Source organism: Hippopotamus amphibius, chromosome 14 (genome assembly GCF_030028045.1).
Source record: "Hippopotamus amphibius kiboko isolate mHipAmp2 chromosome 14, mHipAmp2.hap2, whole genome shotgun sequence".
NCBI lineage: Eukaryota > Metazoa > Chordata > Mammalia > Artiodactyla > Hippopotamidae > Hippopotamus > Hippopotamus amphibius.
The window spans coordinates 55,582,438-55,601,191 of NC_080199.1; the positions used below are offsets into that span (position 1 = coordinate 55,582,438).

The following is an 18,754-nucleotide window of genomic DNA, read 5'->3' on the forward strand; positions in this document are numbered from 1 at the left end:
ATTAAAAGTCCCTCATTGGCTACTCACCTGATGATTTTTTTAAGGCACTGAGGATCGTTGCCTTGGTCCCTTATTTCATTCTGATCATCATTCCTTCTGCATTTATTAGCTGGAATTCTTACAGAGAACTTTTCCTCATCAAATACTTGGTTCCCCTGAAATATAGTTTGTATGAGAGGCACCAAATAAATGCTTGGCTCTTTGCCTGTATTTCTTATTTGTGTTTTAATTTATGCTAACTTGTGTGTTTGCATTGTTGTCATTTCATTTGGTCAGCTAGTCTAGGAGACCTTCTGTGTTTTCTGAGGCAGCATGAGTAAAGTGTCCTTTCTGCTCTTTCTTCTTCATTTTATACCTGTATATCTTCCCGTCTGAAATCCATTTTGAGAGCTTAGTATTTCTTTATCTACTCTTCTGTAGCTTGAGGGTACAGAATGGGGAACCAGATAGAGCTCAGCTGATTCTATGTGACCATCTTGTCAAGAACGTATCCTCCTTATACCCTTCAACTTTGGGTTTCCCTGGTTTAGTGTCAAGGCCTAGACAATGCTCAGTAAGCCCTGGCAGTTCTTGCCTTTGAGGAAATTTTGCAGTGGTAGTTAGGGACATCTTTTCTCCAAGCTGTTTTCCTTGACTTTTCTTGAACCTGCTGCCTTATGCTCTTAGCCTGAGAATTTGTAGAGTTAGGTTGATTTATCACTTTTCCCAATATTATTTTTTTGAAGTGAAGTATGGGTAGAAGCCTATGAAACCAGTGTCTTGTTTCTCTGCTTGGCTGCTACTTTTTGAACTTTATGACATGAAGTCATATCTCTTTCTGTTGAAATTGGTCGTTTCGGCTGGGTTTTTACTGCTTATTGTAATAGTTATTAATTTCATTATGCATTGGGAGAAAGAAGGTACATGAGTTGCTTTACTTTGCCTTATTCCCTGTAGTAATTTTGTATTTCTTTGATTACAGAGAATGGGGAGAAAGAACCCCCAACGACACTACTCTGGGTTCAGTATTTCCTGGCACAGCACTTTGATAAACTTGGGCAGTATTCTTTGGCTTTGGATTATATTAATGCTGCAATTGCTAGTACTCCAACTCTAATAGAATTATTCTATATGAAAGCAAAAATTTACAAGGTAAAATTTTGGTCATGTTTTTTGAATAGTTGAAGAATTTGGCCATTTTAAGAACCCTTGGAGTTCTTTCTGTGTGGAGATAACTTTTAGGGCATCCTGATAATCTATTCTTAATACTCTAATAATCCTAAGGAGTTTTATGTTACGTAGTTGTATAGTCAATATTAATCATTTCATTCAGCTCTTAGTAAATATGAATTGTAATATAGCTAAAGATTTCTAGATAAATTTGACAGAAAAGTAACAGATTTCTGATTTGTCTTTAAGAACTTTTCCCATTATATTGTACCCATATTCTCTTAATCATAAACAGTGATTTTTTTTTTAATACTTTCATCTCTTAAAGCATATAGGTAATCTCAGAGAAGCTGCCAAGTGGATGGATGAAGCTCAGTCTTTAGACACAGCTGATAGATTCATCAACTCCAAATGCGCAAAATATATGCTTCGAGCAAATATGATAAAAGAAGCAGAGGAAATGTGTTCCAAGTTCACAAGGGTAGGAAATAGCATGTAATTGTCTGAGTTAGTAAAATTAAACTTAAATTCTATGGTGATGTGTGAAGTTTGCTGCTGAAGTTCCTAAGAATTCGCTTTTTTAAAAAAAATATTTCTTTCTTTTTTTATTTGGTTGAGCTGGATCTTAGTTGCCGCTGTTGGGTTCCTTAGTTGTTGCTCCAGGGCTCCTTAGTTGCGGCATGCATGTGGGATCTATTCCTGACCAGGGATTGAACCTGGGCCCCCCGCATTGGGAGCACAGAGTTGTATCCACTGCACTTTTGTTATTATTATTTTTCTCTTTTTTAGCTCTTCTCCTGAGTATGGCTTCTTACTGTGGTTGATGTCTGTGCATGTTCTTTTGGTGGGGGATGATTAAAAGGCAATAATAGCAGGAGCAAAATATCTTTATACAAAAATAAGCATTGTGCCATACTTCAGTGCTTATATGTAAGATTCGATTTATTGTTCTTTTGTTTCACTGATAATTTGTGATTGCTGTTTCATGTCTCTATTACAGTGTCTTCAGAATTGTTCATAGAGTTCTTTCTGTGTAGAACTAATTTCTGAGGACTACTAGTCTGTGTGATTTTTAAGAATTTAAATTCTTTCAAATTGTTAGGGTAAACATTTATCCCTTTTGTTTCATCTTTCATCATCCTTTCATATCCTTTTCTCCAAAGACTTCCTGTTATATTATAAAAGTAATACATGTTTCTGGTTAAAAATATAAGGAGGCTAATGGAACAGAATAGAAAGCTCAGAAACAGTTTCACACATATTTCAAAACTTGGTATATATCAGAGGTGCTTTAAAAATCAGAGATGGACAGATATTGTTGGAATAATTATTTATTTGTGTTGAAAAAAATAAAATGGCATCCTTACTTTAGTACACAGATCAGTTACAGATGGATTAAAGATCTAAGTATGGAAAACAAACCTTTCACACTTTTAGAAGAAAATATAGAAGTTAATCTTTAGGGCTTGAGGTAGGAAACATTTAAGACACCAAACACATAAAGGTACAAGATTAAAATTGACACATTTGATTAGATCAGAATTAAAGATAATGTATAACAAAAAATAACCGTAAACAAAGTGAGAAAGTAAACCATAGAATTGGAGAAGATATTTCCAACCCATATAAGGAGAAGAGAATTTATAAAGAAAGCCAAAGAATTCACTGAAATAGTTACACATTGAATGTGACTTAGAGGCATAATGAGAAAGCCATGTTTCAAGTTTGATTTATAAGTTTCAATTAAGATACTTTGAAATAAATAATTTATATCTCCAAGTGCATTACATGCAAAGTGAGAGCTTTAGTGCTGGTGTTTGTAAGTTATTTAGGATGCAAATAAGTTACCACTGTGCTCTGTGGTGCTAATGTATCACTGATACATCACCAGTGTACCACCTTACTTAAATGTTATCTAGATTCTAGTTGTGTCTGAGTGTTAATGGAAACCCTTCATAATTTAGAAGCCACAGGACACCTTGGATTTTTATTGTGAAAATTTAACTACTTGCAAGAATGATGTCATAGAAACATTAAATACACACACACAAAACTCAATAAGCCAAAGATGAGACAATACAAATATGGGCAAAGGAGATGAATAATTAGTTCACAGAAGTGGAAATGGAATGGCCAAAAGATATTTTCATCAGTAATTAGGGAAAAAATAATATATCATTTTTTACCCATCAAATTACCCAGAAATTTAAGTCTGACATTATTTGATATTGACAAATGGTATTTCTTTCGTATACACACATACATATGATATATATATTTCATATACATATACTGTACATCATATATGTTGTATATATATTTATGATGAGAAAGAAACAAATGGTCTATGCGTGATATACACACACACGTTTAATTTTTCACTGAAGGTTACTACTTATAGACCATTTGTTGTTTCTTTCTCATCATAAAAGAGCTTTTTCATCTGAACCTCTTTGACTTCTGTTTTCTGGTATTTAGAGTAATGATAATAATTTGTATACCATTTGTAAGGGGAAATAAAAAGATGGCTTTAACAATTACTAAGCACTGAGCCAAGTACTTTATATACATGATATTGTTTATATATACAGTCATATATCATTACCTTCATATTACAGTTAAGAGAATGTTTAGAGAGGTCAAGTACTCTGTCAGCTGGAGATCATCCAGCTAATCATTCATTTGGAGACAGGATTCTAGCTTAAGTAGACTCTTTAAAACCCATGTTTTAGAATTGTGTAGTAGGACACAAACTAATGTTTCTGATACTCAGGTGGCATAGGGTCAACAGTAAGTGCAAAGTGGCAGACGTAGTGGTGGGTCAAAGTATTAACAAGACTGATAGGAATGATCAAGGGATCAATCCAAGAAAAAGGTAAAACAATTGTGAATATATATGTACCCAGCATAGGGGCACCTAAATACATAAAGCAGATATTAACAGACATAAAGAGAGAAATGACAGTAACACAGTAATGGTAGGGGACTTTAATACCCCATTTACATCAATGGACAGATCAGACAGAATGTCGGTAATGTTCTAAGTCATGGAAAGCTGAAAGCATTTCCTCTTAAGATCAGGAACAAGACAAGGATGCCCCCTCTTGCCACTTTTATTCAGCAAAGGATTGGAAGTTCTAGCCACAGCAATCAGACAAGAAAAAGAAATAAAAGGAATCCAATTTAGGAAGGAAGAAGTAAACTGTAACTGTTTGCAGCTGACATGATAGTGTATATAGAAAATCCTAAATGCACCACCGGAAAACTGCTAAAGCTCATCAGTGAATTCAGTTGCAGGGTACAAAATTAATATACAGAAATCTGTTGCATTTCTATACACTAACGACAAATTATCAGAGAAACTGAGGAAACAATCCCATTTACCATAACATCAAAAAGATGAATTACCTAGGAAAAAGACCTGTACTCAGAAAACTATAAGACACTGATGAAAGAAATTGAAGACAACATAAACAGATGGAAAGATATATTGTATTCATGGATTGGAAGAATTAATATTGTTAAAGTGACCATACTACTGAAGGCAATCTATAGATTCAGTGCAATTCCTATCAAAATACTAAGGGTATTTTTTTCACAGAACTAGAACAAATAATTAAAAATTTGTATGGAAACTGAAAAAACCCTGAATAGCCAAAACAATCTTGAGACAAGAATAGAGCTGGAGGAATCAGGCTCCCTGGCTTCAGACTGTACTACAAAGCTACAGTCATTAAGACAGAATGATACTGGCACAAAAACAGACACATAGATCAGTGGAACAGAATAAAGCCCAGAAATAAATCCCACGGACTTACAGTCAATTAATCTACAACAAAGGAGGCAAGAATATACAATGGGGAAAAGACAGTCTCTTCTATAAGTGGTGCTGGGAAAACTTTCATTCTTTTACTATGTGTGAAAGAATGAAATTAGAACATTCTCTAACATCAAATACAAAAATAAACGCAAAATGGATTAAAGATCTAAATGTAAGGCTAGAAACTATAACACTCCTAGAAGAAAGTATAGGCAGAACACTCTTTGACATAAATCATAGCAAATTTTTTGGAACTGTTTCCTAAAGCAAAGGAAATAAAAGTAAAAATAAATAAATGGTACCTAATTTAACTTAAAAGCTTTTGCACAGCAAAGGAAACCATTGACAAAATGAAAAAACAACCTACTGAATGGGAGAAAATATTTGCTAATGATATGACCAATAAGGGGTTAATATCCAAAATATATAAATAGCTCCTACGACTCAACATCAGAAAAGCAGAACAACCTGATTAAAAAATGAGCAGAAGACATAAATAGATGTTTTCCAAAGAAGACATACGGATGGCCAGCAGGCATATGAAAAGATGCTCGATATTGTTAATTATCAGAGAAATGGAAATTAAAACCACAGTCAGGTATCACCTCACACCTGTTAGAATGGCTATCATTAAAAAGACTACAAATAAATATTGGCGAGGATGTGGAGAAAAGGGAACACCGTTGGTGGGAATCTAAACTGGTACAGCCACTGTGGAAAATAGTGTAGAGGTTTCTCAGAAAACAAAAAATAGAAATACCATATGACCCAGCAGTTCCACTTCTGGGTTTAGATCTGAAGAAAAATAATGCTAATTTGAAAAGATATATGCACCCTAATGTTCATAGCGTTATTTACAGTTGCCAATATATGGAAGCAACCAAGGTGTCCCTCAACAGAAGAATGGATAAAGAAGATGGTGTTATGTTATATACACAGTGGAATACTACTCAGCCACAAAAAAAGGATGACAGTTTTGCCATTTGCAACAACATGGGTTGGACTTGGATGGTATGCTAAGTGAAATAAGTCAGACAGAGAAAAACAAATACTGTATCATATCACATATATGGAATCTAAAAAATAAAACTACTGAATATAACAAAAGGAAACAGACTCAAAGATACAGCGAACAAATTGGTGGTTACCAGTGGGCAGAGAGAGAAGCGGGGAGGGGCAAGACAAGGGTAAGGGAGCAAGAGGTACAAACTATTGTGTATAAAATAAATAAGCTACCAAAATATACTGTACAACAGGGAACATAGCCAGTATTTTATAATAATCATATAAATAGAGTATAACCTTTAAAAATTGTGAACCACTATATTATATACCTATAACAAATTATTGTACATCAGCTATATCTCAATTAAAAAAAAGAAACAATGGGTATTAGAGAAAAATAAAATTAGGAAAATAGTAATACTGTTTATGTTCAAGTAGTACCTAATCACATGTTTGTGTGACATTTTACCGCAAGGTGATTAAAGCTTTGAAGAGGTTACTTGAATCATCTTTGATCACATAGTCAATAGTACTGGGGCTCAAACTCTTCAGTGCCTTTTCCACTGTGTCACAGTCTTAAAGATTAGAAATTAGAAGAGAGTCCAAGAGTAGATGTGAAAGCAGTGATGCTTGTAGAGAAAAGTACCACCTGTAAGGCCAAGCTAGAGATTAGAAGTAAAGTACGGATTAGAAGTGAGTATATAAATAACTTCTTAAATTAAATAAGTTCATTGGTGTAAAAAAAACAAATACCCACCCACACAGCAGACTAGGATGTGTCTGAAAAGGCACAGGAGAGTGAGAAAGAAGGGGAAAGGTTGGCTGTTAGAGGAGAGTAGTCCCCAAAGTCTGGGGCTCAGCTTGTTCATCATAATTGTCTCTGGTCATCCACTCTTGACAAGTTGCCCTGCCTTATGGAGAGCTTGTTAGTTTATCCATACTGTTACATTGGCCAAGAGTGTCTCTAAAGTAGGAGAACTGCTGATAACCTTGATAATCAATTTATATCTGCTTGGTAATAAGTGAGTGAAGTGCTTATATTTCCTTCTTGCTGATTTTTCACTGTTCAGAATATTTGTCGAGTTGCTCATGCAAGTTGGGTATTTCTAGTTGGTAAAGTTTTGAAATGAAAATAATGTAGGTTTTTTATAAACATATGTAATATCCAAAAATGGAATATATATGCAGCCATAAAGAAGACAGAATACGGCCATGATTTCATTTACCCAGAGATAACTGGTTTTTATACTTTTAATGAGAATTCTGAAAATTGAACTGATAACTCAAAATGGGTGTGAAAAAAAGTGAAGACTAAACTTATTTATGTCAGTTTACCCATATCTTTGCTGTCCTGGGGCCACATAAAATATATTTTAAATAACTGTTCTTAACTGTGGCAAAATTCTAGTGCCCCTGCACTGAAACTAGGTACTCTGTGTCTTAGGTCCTCTGGGCTCTTCTAGAATACACACTGAGCCTGAATTAGCAAATATTCTTAATACAGTCCATTATTTGGTTTTGTCAGCCCACTGCGAACAAGTTGGCATGGAACAAAAGATGCTGTTAGAAACAGACACATGGGCGCAAAGGAGGTGACACCTGATAGCCTGACACAAAGGGAGGAGACTTGGGAAACTGAAAAGCAGGCTTGGAACTACTACTAAGAGATTTGAAAGTGATGTTGTACATGACAGTGATTCTAAGTCATCAAGGAAAGGTTAAGTAGCTTTTGCTTAATTGACAAAAGATAGACAGTGCTTCATGGGATTACTGTCTTAAATAGATTAAGTAAAAGCCGTGGTGTTTAAAACTTAGCTTCAGTAATCTACAGTCTTTTCTATAGGTTGTTAAATATCTCAGCAGAGCTGGATAAATGAGACATACAGTTTTAAGTTGGTAGGAGTCTTTTGGAAGCACATTGATATATTTGTTATATAATTTGTTAATTCTATTTATTGTCATAATAATCCTCATAGACATAGTTGTAGAAATAGAAAATGAGATTTTTAGGACCTCTTTTATTGTTTGCTTCCTTTATTTATGATTGCTTCCATTTCAGGAAGGAACATCTGCCATGGAAAATCTCAATGAAATGCAGTGTATGTGGTTTCAAACAGAATGCATTTCAGCTTATCAGCGTTTGGGAAGATACGGGGATGCTTTGAAAAAATGCCATGAAGTAGAAAGGGTAAGTTAATAGAATTTGGGCTTTATTTTCCTCCTGTAAGGTAACGAGAAAAGCAGGTAGATTTCTCCATGGGATCATCTTCCTCTTCTAACTACTTTGGAAACTTCATTGTGAAAAAATTCTTGATCTTTAGCCTTTCAGACATTCAGAAGTTGTGAATAGATGATTTCTTTCTTTTGATCCTCAAATGATTATGAGTTCGACATGTCTGCATATTTTTGTCTGAAGGAAGAAGGAAACGATTAGTAAGTTATTGTTGCTGCTATTAACATACACTCCAGATGTCTGTTCTCTAATCGGGCCATCATTTGCTCTTCATCACGAGCCTAGAAAGATACACAAGCTGATGGCCACCTCTTTCCTCTTTTCGTCAGAATCTGCACCATAGTCAGCCTCTCTCCAGTTTGTCTTCCCAGGGTATTTGTTTTCACATTCAGCACGTTGTACACAATGTATGGCTGGTTTGCAAGCTTATTTTATTACTCGCTAGGATTGTGTGTGTGATGTGCCTTAGTAAGGGGACTTTTCTTTTCCTTGTGTGTGAATTTTTGTTTTCCTGTTCTTTGTCATCTCTGAAGCACTCTCCTTCCAAATGGACCACAGGAGGAAAAGAGCCACAAATGCACCCCTGAGGCAGGCCTCAGCAGCCCTCAGCTGGGGGTCACTCGGCAGCACTGTCCCAAGCTGACGCATATAGAGCCACAGGCGTCGTAGTCAGGTGAGCCTGATGTCTGCACCCTGGCAGTCACTTTGGCCTTTTTCCCACATGAAACTTCTGAGATTGCCCAATAAGAAGGCTAAATCTTAGGGGGTGGCTTTGGTCGGGAACTGGAACTAGGATTCTACCTGAGCCCGTGTAGAAATAGCTTAGTTTTTGCTTTGTTTTGTGTTTTCCTTTTTTAAGCCTGGGCTTGATGGCTGGGTTGCTGGGGAAAATCCTTCTCATCTTCTTGGAAAATATAAAGCTTTGGATGATATGTGAAATATTGAGGCAATATCCAAGCATTCTTAGTTTAAATCAGACTCTCATTTCTGTGACAAAACCATAGATCACTAGCTTGTTTCGACACTCCTAAATGATCATCACTTTAAAAGCATTCTGCTTATTACTAAGGAGACATACATTTTTATTACCAGGACATTCTCAGGGAGCGGTAGGTTGTTTCCTGAATGAACAGGCTGCTCAGCACTTACAGATCAGTAGTTCCAACAAGACCATAAGTAGAGATTTATCGGATGTTCTGTGGAAGTCACATTTGAGCACCTAGGGATCACTATGCACTTCTTCAGTCTAGTCCCATTCCTCCTGACGTTAATAACTACACTACTCTGTTCTTTTTCGTATCTTCTGAGAATTGTTGGACTGTGATTACTAGCTATTCCATTACCAAGTTTTAGATGATGCGTTCCCCTGTTTTTAGTGATTTTTGAACAACTACAGCAAAGTGGGGGTTAGAGTGCCAACCCTCTGTGAAATTGAAAATCCCTGTATGACTTACAATTGGTCCTTTGTATATGTGGTTCCTACGTATCTGTGGTTCTGTATCCGTGAATGCAACCAACCATGGATCATGAGGTGCTATAGTATTTACTGTCGAAAAAATTCACGTACTAGTGGGCCCATGTGGTGGTGTTCAAGGGTCAACAGTACTTCCAGTTCAAGAAATATGTTTTGACGGGTAGAAAGCATTTTTGAAGGAAAAAAAATAACGGGAAGTCATTGGTTATCCAGCGATTAAAACGTGATAGAAATCGTCACCCTCTGATTATGTTATATAGTTATTATTGCTAGAAACTTTATGGAGTTTATCTTTAGGGTTTGCTGTTGGTGCTTCGAAGTATAACCAGAAGCAGATAAACAAGAAAAGAGCCTATTCATATTTCACTTGTAAGCTAGTCTTTGTAGTGAATAATTCATACTAAAAGTAAGTAAGACTTAGCTCTTCTAGTGGTTATGTATACAAATGTTAGTGTATAATACAGATGGGGTGATTAAATGTTTGCTGATTAATGCTTCTGAAATTAATTTCTAATAAAATTAATGTAATCTAAAAAAATTCTTGATATAATTGTAAGGATTTAGGAGTAATTACAGAATTCAAAGATATGATAAGTATCTGTTTAGTTACGTTTGTGCCTTGATTTTAAATATTTTAGTAAACAGATGAGCACCTTTCAAAAATAAAACTTTTCAGTTGACCTTCTAAATAGAAGGTCATCGAATAGAGAATAAGTTCCAAGAAGGGGTAAGTCCTCCTTTCAAGAATTCATTCGAGGACTTCCTTGGTGGCGCAGTGGTTAAGAACCTGCCTGGCGATGTAGGGGACATGGGTTTGATCCCTGGTCCGGGAAGATCCCACATGTCACGGAGCAGCTAAGCCCGTGCACCACAGTTACTGAGCCTGTGCTCTAGATCCCGCGAGCCACAACTACTGAAGCCCACTCGCCTACAGCCGGCGAGTGCTCTGCATCGGGAGAAGCCACCACAGTGAGAAGCCCGTACACCACAACTAAGAGTAGCCCCTGCTCACAGCAACTAGAGAAAGACCGCATGCTCCAACCAAGACCCAATGCAGCCAAAAATAAATAAATTTATTTATTTTTTTTAAAAAGAATTCATTCAAGATTTCTTTCTTTGAAGGCAGTTTCAGCTTAGGACATATTGCTATGTGCTCTTACTAGTTAGATTTGAAATGTTTGGAATCTGGAATGGCCCACTGTAGTACTTTTTCTGCCTTTATCTTGCCCCCCTTACAGGATTTTAGGATTACACGTAAAGATTATGTAGTCCAACCCAATCAGATGTTTAGAACTTGAGTTTTATTAAAAATAAGACAAACAAAATGACCGCCTTCAAAGTATTGGCTATAAACTTGTGTTCAGAATAATATTTTTAACTATTTTATCTTTCAAGAATTGAGCTTTGTTTTCCCTTTTTTCAGGTGATTAGTTTCTCAGTATTTTAGTGTGTTGACTTATATCTGAAACAGAGGAGCAATGCATATTTCTGAAACTTACTTTAAGATTTCTGATAGATCAAAACCATAGGAAGTTCATAACTTTATCGTCTAGTGCATCTTAATCTTTATCAAATTGAGACGTGCTTTATGATAACAGATTTTCTGTAAAGGAAATAGAGTTGCTTATTGCCCTAGTTGGTCTAGTTATTATTTCTTAAGTCCAGAGATTTTTGTAGCCTTTCTATGTATGAGCGCCTGTTGGTCTCCTGCAGCAACTCTGAGAAGTAATGAGTGGGAGAATCTGGATCAGAAGAGAAGGCCTAATAGGAAATTCCTGAAGGAAACCATACTTTTAAGCTGTGAATAGCATTTCTTAATTTTTTGCTCACTTGTCTTACTTTGATTCAAGCCTAATTTTGGCATCTTAAGCAATTCCTGCCAGCATTCCTCCATGCATTTCCCCTCACCCCCAGAAGAGAGAATTAGTGTTTATGATGAGGGGAAAAGTGAGTTAAGGGCGTGAGCTCTATGTTAAAATTAGGGTACCTAGTTTCTGCAGTGACCTAAGTGACCATATCAGGTTCATGTTTGGCCGAAGTGCAGGGAAAATAACTTTACCTATTTGCCTGTTTGTGTTATCTGGTTTGTTTTTATGTTTTATAAATTTGGAGACTTAAACATCACCCCAAGGTAGTTCTAGGGAGATATTTGTGGTAATGGAATAATTCTGTATCTTGATTGTGGTAGCGCTTACACAAATCTACACATGATAAAAACCACATGAAACTATACACACACGTTAAGCCAATGGCAGTTTTTTGTTTTGATAGTTTCTATAGGATGTAACCTTGTGAGGAAATGGAGGGAAGAGTATATGGGACATCTCTGTACTATTTTTGCAATTTCCTTTATAATTATTCCAAAATAAAAAGTTAAAAAAGGAAATCAACCTGAGATTATTTCGTTGTTTTTAAGTAGGAATATGGCATTCCTGAGCAGGTTCCTGAGACACAGGGCTTTCAGTGGAAAAACTGAGAAAGCCTCAGACAAACTGGGCTAAGTTGGTTACCCTATTTGTGGAAGACATTAACTGGAGAGAGGCAGCCTATGGGCTGTACTGATGAAGAGGCGGCTTAAATGTTTGTGGTTCTGTATGGCTCCCTCTAAGACGTGACTTAAATCTATACCTGCTAATCCTCTAGGAGTATCTCTTGAAACTTGCGTCTGCCTTTTTACACATAAATGCTTCTCACCCTAAAAAAAATTCCTGTGATCTCTTAGGTGTTTTCATTTCATTATGTGTTCCATGATTTGGGGCACTGCCATTTTTCCTCAGTCAGTTGTATTGAATTTTAAAATATTATAGTGCTAAATATAACTTGATTTATATTAGCCATGAACAACTATGTAATTCCTTAATTTAAGAAAAGTTTATGTTCTTATTTGATTTGTCTTATTGATGGGAGGAATATAGCTTTCAAACATAATGTTAAAGCATGATTCTTGCAGTAGGAAATATAAACGAATGTGAAATGTTCATTTTTTTTTTTCCCTTTTCTTTCCCTCACACTGTGTACTTTTATACTTTTCACCTTAGTATTTTTCCCTTAAAGTCTCAGGTACTTAAGGTAATTCTGTGTGTAACATATTTCTAATTACCAAGGCAACTACAATTATCAAATGATATGGACAATTATTGTTCTCTGCACAGTGAGTTACTAAGCCTCCAGGACAAAGGGAAAATGAAGTAGTAGAAGAGTTTGATTTGTGGTGTAATAAATCATTCATTTTTCTATATATTTTTGGAGAAGCTAAAATAGGGGAAAAGAAAGAAGGTAGAGGTAGAGGTACACGTAGGGAAGAAAACTAAAGTATAAATTGTTTTGTCAGGGAGTTAGTAGTCTTTTTTCCATGTAAGGGATTAGATCTTAACCCTTTTGGGCCATGGACCCTTTGAGAATTGGATGGAAGCCTCCAGCTCTCTCCTTAGGAAAATGTTATTATGCTTGTTTATGTATGGACTCCAGATTAAGAACTTGTGCTGAAATGGAATGTAGGTAGATAAATGGGAGTTTAGTGAGTGAGAGAAAACCCTAATGCTCTACATTTGTAAAGCAGTTTACTGTTTAGCATGAACTTTAAAATAATTATTTGGTCCCTTAACAACCTTATGCGCTGTGTATATTGATATTTCTTTATTCGTAACTTAGGTTGAATAGTTGAGGCTCTAGGAAATTAAGAAGTCACATGCCTGAGAAGCAGTTTCTATCTTGAGGTGGCAGATATGCTTATTGAATGTCTTGCTGTGCTAGGCCCTGTGCCAGATCATGGAGGTGGATATGACAGGCTTGTCCTTGAAGAGCTCATGGTTGAGTAGAACTGTCGAATTTATAGACATTCATTCAACCTATATATATTTAGTCTCCATTCAGAGCTCTGTTTAACTCTGCCTTGCTGATTTTGAGGGGAATACTGAGAAGTATTTCATTAAAAGTAAAATATCAGTATGTTCTAATTTCCAGGTTTAAAAAATAACCTGATCAACTGACTCTCTTTTTTGGGGGGTGGGGGTGGGGGTGTGGCTGCACCGTGTGGCTTCTGGAATCTTAGTTCCCTGACCAGGATTGAATCCAGACCACGGCAGTGAAACCACCGAATCCTAACTATTGGACCGCCAGGGAATTCCCTTCATCTGACTTATTTCATAGAAATTGAGTATCGTAATAAAACATGATTTATAGGGAATGGGCATGGAATTGTAGGAAGAGAAACTTAAGTTGAATGCAAAGAACAACTTGAGGTCTTTCATATGTTAAACTCTGGAGAGGACAACTAAGTGAAATTGTGACTGCTTACATTATTTTTCGGGCTTTTTATCATTTTCTTTTCAAAAGTAGACATTATTGACATATATGTAAGGGATGATTTTGTGGTTTTGTTTTTAAGCATTTTTTTGAGATAACCGATGATCAATTTGACTTCCATACTTACTGCATGAGAAAGATGACCCTTCGTGCTTACGTTGACCTTTTGAGATTAGAAGATATACTCAGAAGACATGCCTTCTATTTCAAGGCCGCTAGATCAGCTATTGAAATATACTTGAAATTGTATGATAATCCCTTGACCAATGAAAGCAAACAACAAGAAATAAATTCAGGTAACTAAAAAGGGACTTGCTTAGAGAGATTTGGAAAAAACACAAAATTTCAGAACGTCATTAACATAAATATGGAAAAGTATATTATCAAATGAATGTGAAGACAACATTGGATAATTGATATACCAAAAGAAAAGTGGGGGAACACTTAGAAAAAGTTGACAGAATGATGTCCTGTAGCTGATGCTTCTAAATTACCCCAGTGGAATGATCTGCAATCGTTCTAATTTTTTATCTTCAGTAGGAACAATTCAGGAAAAATAGAAATGTTTATGGGCTGGGTTTGTTTGTTTGTTAATAGGAATCGAAGATAGCTTTGAGCTTTTTAGGGGAAAAATATATTTTTACAACTTCTAATACTTACTTGATTGAAAATGATAATGCCAGTGAGAATATCTGTATACAGCCTTTTATTCACTAAAATGTTAATATCTCAGAATACTTGAGAAATAGCATGGAGGCAAATTTGTGATCAGATCATGTGTGTTTGTGTGCATTGCATTTATCCTTAATATATTCATATTCCAAGAGAATATTCATCAGCTCTACTTTATACAGTTGGGACTTGAGACTGAGAGAGATGATTTGCCTAAACCCATGTATTGTGTACAAGGCAGAACCAGGCTAGAATTGGTTAATTTTAGTTGATGCAACATTTTCTGTTGCCTTTTGTGTGCCAGGTTTGAGCTAGTCATTAGGAGTACACTTTCTAAAGATTTTTATATAGTTGCCCTCCCAAAAAACTGTACTAACGGTATGTATTGAATAAAAATATGAGGAAATTGGAAACACTGACTCAGAATTTTCATTCATTTGGATATTTATAGAAAACCTGTCAGCCAAAGAACTGAAGAAAATGCTTAGTAAGCAGAGAAGAGCTCAAAAAAAGGCAAAATTAGAAGAAGAGAAAAAGCATGTGGAAAGGGAACGACAACAAAAAAATCTAAAGAAAAAACGGGATGATGAGGAAGAAGAAACCAGTGGTCTCAAAGAAGAACTTATACCTGAAAAATTAGAAAGGGTGAGATGAATTTACTATCTTTATTTGGTAAAATTTATGTTACTTTGTTCTGTTCTGACCATAAACATGATTTATTTAAATCTGTGAATCACAAGCTATTTGTAGTATTAGCCAGTATCATTATGAGAGTCATCAGTTATTGTTGAGTGATAATATGCAAATTGTAGCTAATGCAAATTATAGATACAGTTGTAGTTGTGGTAGGCAGAATGTTGGCCCTCCAAAGGTGGTATCCGTGTTCTAATCCCTAGAAACTGTGAATATGTTACATTACATGGCAAAGGGAATCGAGGTGGCAGATGGAATTTAAGGTCGTATTTAGCTGGCCTGGAAGAGTAGCCTGGGTTATCCAGGTAAGCCCAATGTAATTAATCACAGGGGGTCTTAAGTGTGGGGGGAAGGAAGCAGGAGAGGAGGGCTGAGCAGTGTGAGAAGGACTGGATCCTCTGTTGCTGCTTTGAAGGGGGGGGGGGAGCCACAAGCCAGAGGATGTAGGCATCCTTGAGAAGCTGAAAAACGGCATTGAAACATACTCTCCTTTAAAGCCTCCAAAAGGAAATGCAGTCCTGTTGATTTTAAGTTCAGTGAGACCCATGTTGGCCTTTTAACCTACAGAACTGCAAGATAATAAATTTGTGTTAATACAGTAAATTTCTGGTAATTTGTTAGAGCAGCAATACAGTTAAATATGGAAGCATTTTGTATACCTTGCTAGATATGTTTTAGCTACAAAGAGAATGGCATCTTATCTCTAGAATTTTGTCAAAGTGTTAATAGTTATTTAGGAGCCAGATTTAGGGAAATATTTCCTATCTAGGGAAATGGCTAAATATTTAGGCAGATAGCTTTCTGGTTTATTCAGTATGAATCTAGTATAAATATTTTAAACTTGTCCTTTTTTTCAGTTGTATAATGCAGTTATATTTGTCTCCTTTAAATGTTTGTAGTTTAAGGGGCTTGGTAGTATAACGGTGCTTGTAGTACCATTTCATTAAGTCTGTGGAATAATTTCCTGTATTTTTTTTTTTTTAACATTTTTTTAAAAATTTTTTTTGGGGTACACCAAGTTCAATCATCTGTTTTTATACACATATCCCCGTATTATTTTTTTGATTTTTATAAAATTATCTTGATTTTATAATCAGAAAAGCAATAGAGGTATTTCTGTTTTGAAAAGTATTGACTATTTACATTCCTCATAGTTGATAGTTTTAAATTTTTTTCTTGCTTAGTTATATAAAGAGAACTGTCTAAATTACTTCAGCTATGTATTAATATGAAATTTGGGGGGAAGTTTGACTAGCATAACTGCTTTTTAAATACAATATTTTTTCTTTCTGTTTCAAAATAGATAGAAAATCCATTAGAAGAAGCTATCAAGTTTCTTATACCTCTTAAGAACCTTGTTGCTGACAACATTGACACTCATCTATTAGCATTTGAAATATATTTTAGAAAAGGTAATAGTTTGAATTCAGATTTTTTTTTTAATTTATTGGCTGCGTTGGGTCTTCGTTACTGCACATGGGCTTTCTCTAGTTGCTGTGAGCAGGGGCTGCTCTTCATTGTGGTATGTGGGCTCCTCATTGTAGTGGTTTCTCTTGTCGTGGAGCACGGGCCCTAGGCACACGGGCTTCAGTAGTTGTGGCGCATGGGCTTAGTTGCTCCATGGCATGTGGAATCTTCCCAGAGCAGGGCTCAAATCCTTGTCCCCTGCATTGGCAGGGGGATTCTTAACCACTGCGCCACTTAGGAAGTCCTGAATTCAGATTTTAATCCTTGATTTGATTGGTGACCATATTCAGTATAATCTTTGAATTAGATCTAATTTTGTTTCTTAGAGTTTCATTTCAGCCTTCCACAAAGGCTCTTAATCCCTTTCCTTTGCTGCTCAAAACTTTAGTGAGCAATAAATTAGAATATTATGATCAAATGAATAATTTGAATAGTCATACAAATTGTTTACCTGAAGCAGTTCTTCATGATTTTTCAAGCATTTCTTTAGAAAATAAAAGTTATCTTTGATAACCAAAGTCAGCTTTGAATTTTGCTTTTGAATGTTATAGGGAAGGTCACACTTTGTTACTGGATTTTAAGTGAGGCTAAAATAAAGTGAAGAAAATAACATACATAAATATTGATGCTGTTACTTTTATAATTGTTTCTGACATAGGAAAGTTTCTGTTAATGCTGCAGTCTGTCAAACGAGCTTTTGCCATCAACAGGAATAACCCATGGTTACATGAATGTTTAATTAAGTTTTCTAAATCTGGTAAGTATAAAAGATGCATAATATTTATGTAAAAGAATATATGACAGTTCAGCTGTCTTCCATTAAGTTGGACATTAAAGAGATGTTTAACAATGTAAAGTAAAAAAAGGTATAATGTTAATAGTATTTAAATGAAGATGTATCTATAAAATGAACATGCTAGCACAGATATGTTAGAAATTAGTGCATTTTAAGCTAGAATGTTTATTTTTTTATTTTTTTTTAAATTTTATTTATTATTTTTGGGGGGGTACACCAAGTTCAGTCATCTGTTTTTATACACATATCCCCGTATTCCCTCCCTCCCTCGACTCCCCCCCCACCCTCCCTCGACTCCCCCCCACCCTCCCCGTCCCAGTCCTCTAAGGCATCTTCCATCCTCGAGTTGAACTCCCTTTGTTATACAATAACACCTTATACATACAAACACTAATACAGGGAGATTTTGTAAGCTAGGATCAAATATAGAAAAGAGCTAGAGTACCACCAGACAGAATGGAGATTCTCAGAATGAAATTAGACAGTTGTAAGATAAAGACAAAAACCTAACATTAAATACCAAGGTGGTGCGTCATCTGGAGAATAGAGCAAGGAGTCTGAGCAGATCGATAGTGTTGCTTATAAGTATGTTAAGATAAAATAAACTTAAAATGGCTGGAAGAAAGGGGAACAGAAGAGCGTAGTGTGGTTGGAAATATGGAAATGAAAAGAAAGGAATAGAAATGTATAAAAGATAGGGATGAAAGGAAAGTATGAGAGATATATTGTCCGTACTACTAGAATGTGTTTATATTCCAAAGGTGTAGTACTATTTTTATTATGTAAAATATATCAAGCTTAATAATAAATATGAATGTATTTCAGTTGATTTTGTTTCAAAGCACAGGCCAAAACTTTTTTAAACTTCAAATGTTCTGTTTTTATAGTGTCAAATCATAGTAATCTTCCAGACGTTGTGAGCAAAGTTCTGTCTCAAGAAATGCAGAAAATATTTGTTAACAAGGATTTGGAAAGTTTTAATGAGGATTTTCTCAAACATAATGCTACCTCTCTTCAGCATCTACTTTCAGGTTGGTATTTAGTTCCCAGGGTTAAAATGTTTATGGAAAAAAGAATGTGATGAAAATAAAAAGTTTGGAAAGATGATCAACCTCACTATCTATTAGAGAAAAAGAAATG

General features: G+C 35.5%; 1 protein-coding gene across 10 annotated transcripts in view; it reads left to right on the forward strand.

Moving 5' to 3' along the window:
• Positions 1-18,754, forward strand: part of NAA16 (N-alpha-acetyltransferase 16, NatA auxiliary subunit) — an 87,655-nt gene that overhangs the window by 49,464 nt on the left and 19,437 nt on the right. For 8 of the 10 annotated variants that reach the window (XR_009048987.1, XR_009048988.1, XR_009048990.1 and 5 more), the window contains 8 exons: positions 962-1,131; positions 1,478-1,630; positions 8,034-8,162; positions 14,069-14,282; positions 15,110-15,303; positions 16,655-16,763; positions 17,477-17,575; positions 18,502-18,645. Coding sequence is in view for 1 of the 10 variants with exons in the window: in XM_057707236.1 (XP_057563219.1) it covers positions 962-1,131; positions 1,478-1,630; positions 8,034-8,162; positions 14,069-14,282; positions 15,110-15,303; positions 16,655-16,763; positions 17,477-17,575; positions 18,502-18,645 (1,212 nt within the window). In the remaining 9 variants the exon portion in view is untranslated. Of the gene's footprint in view, positions 1-961; positions 1,132-1,477; positions 1,631-8,033; positions 8,163-8,740; positions 8,881-14,068; positions 14,283-15,109; positions 15,304-16,654; positions 16,764-17,476; positions 17,576-18,501; positions 18,646-18,754 lie in introns of those variants that run through there. The other 2 variants (XR_009048994.1, XR_009048995.1) reach the window with 2 other exon arrangements.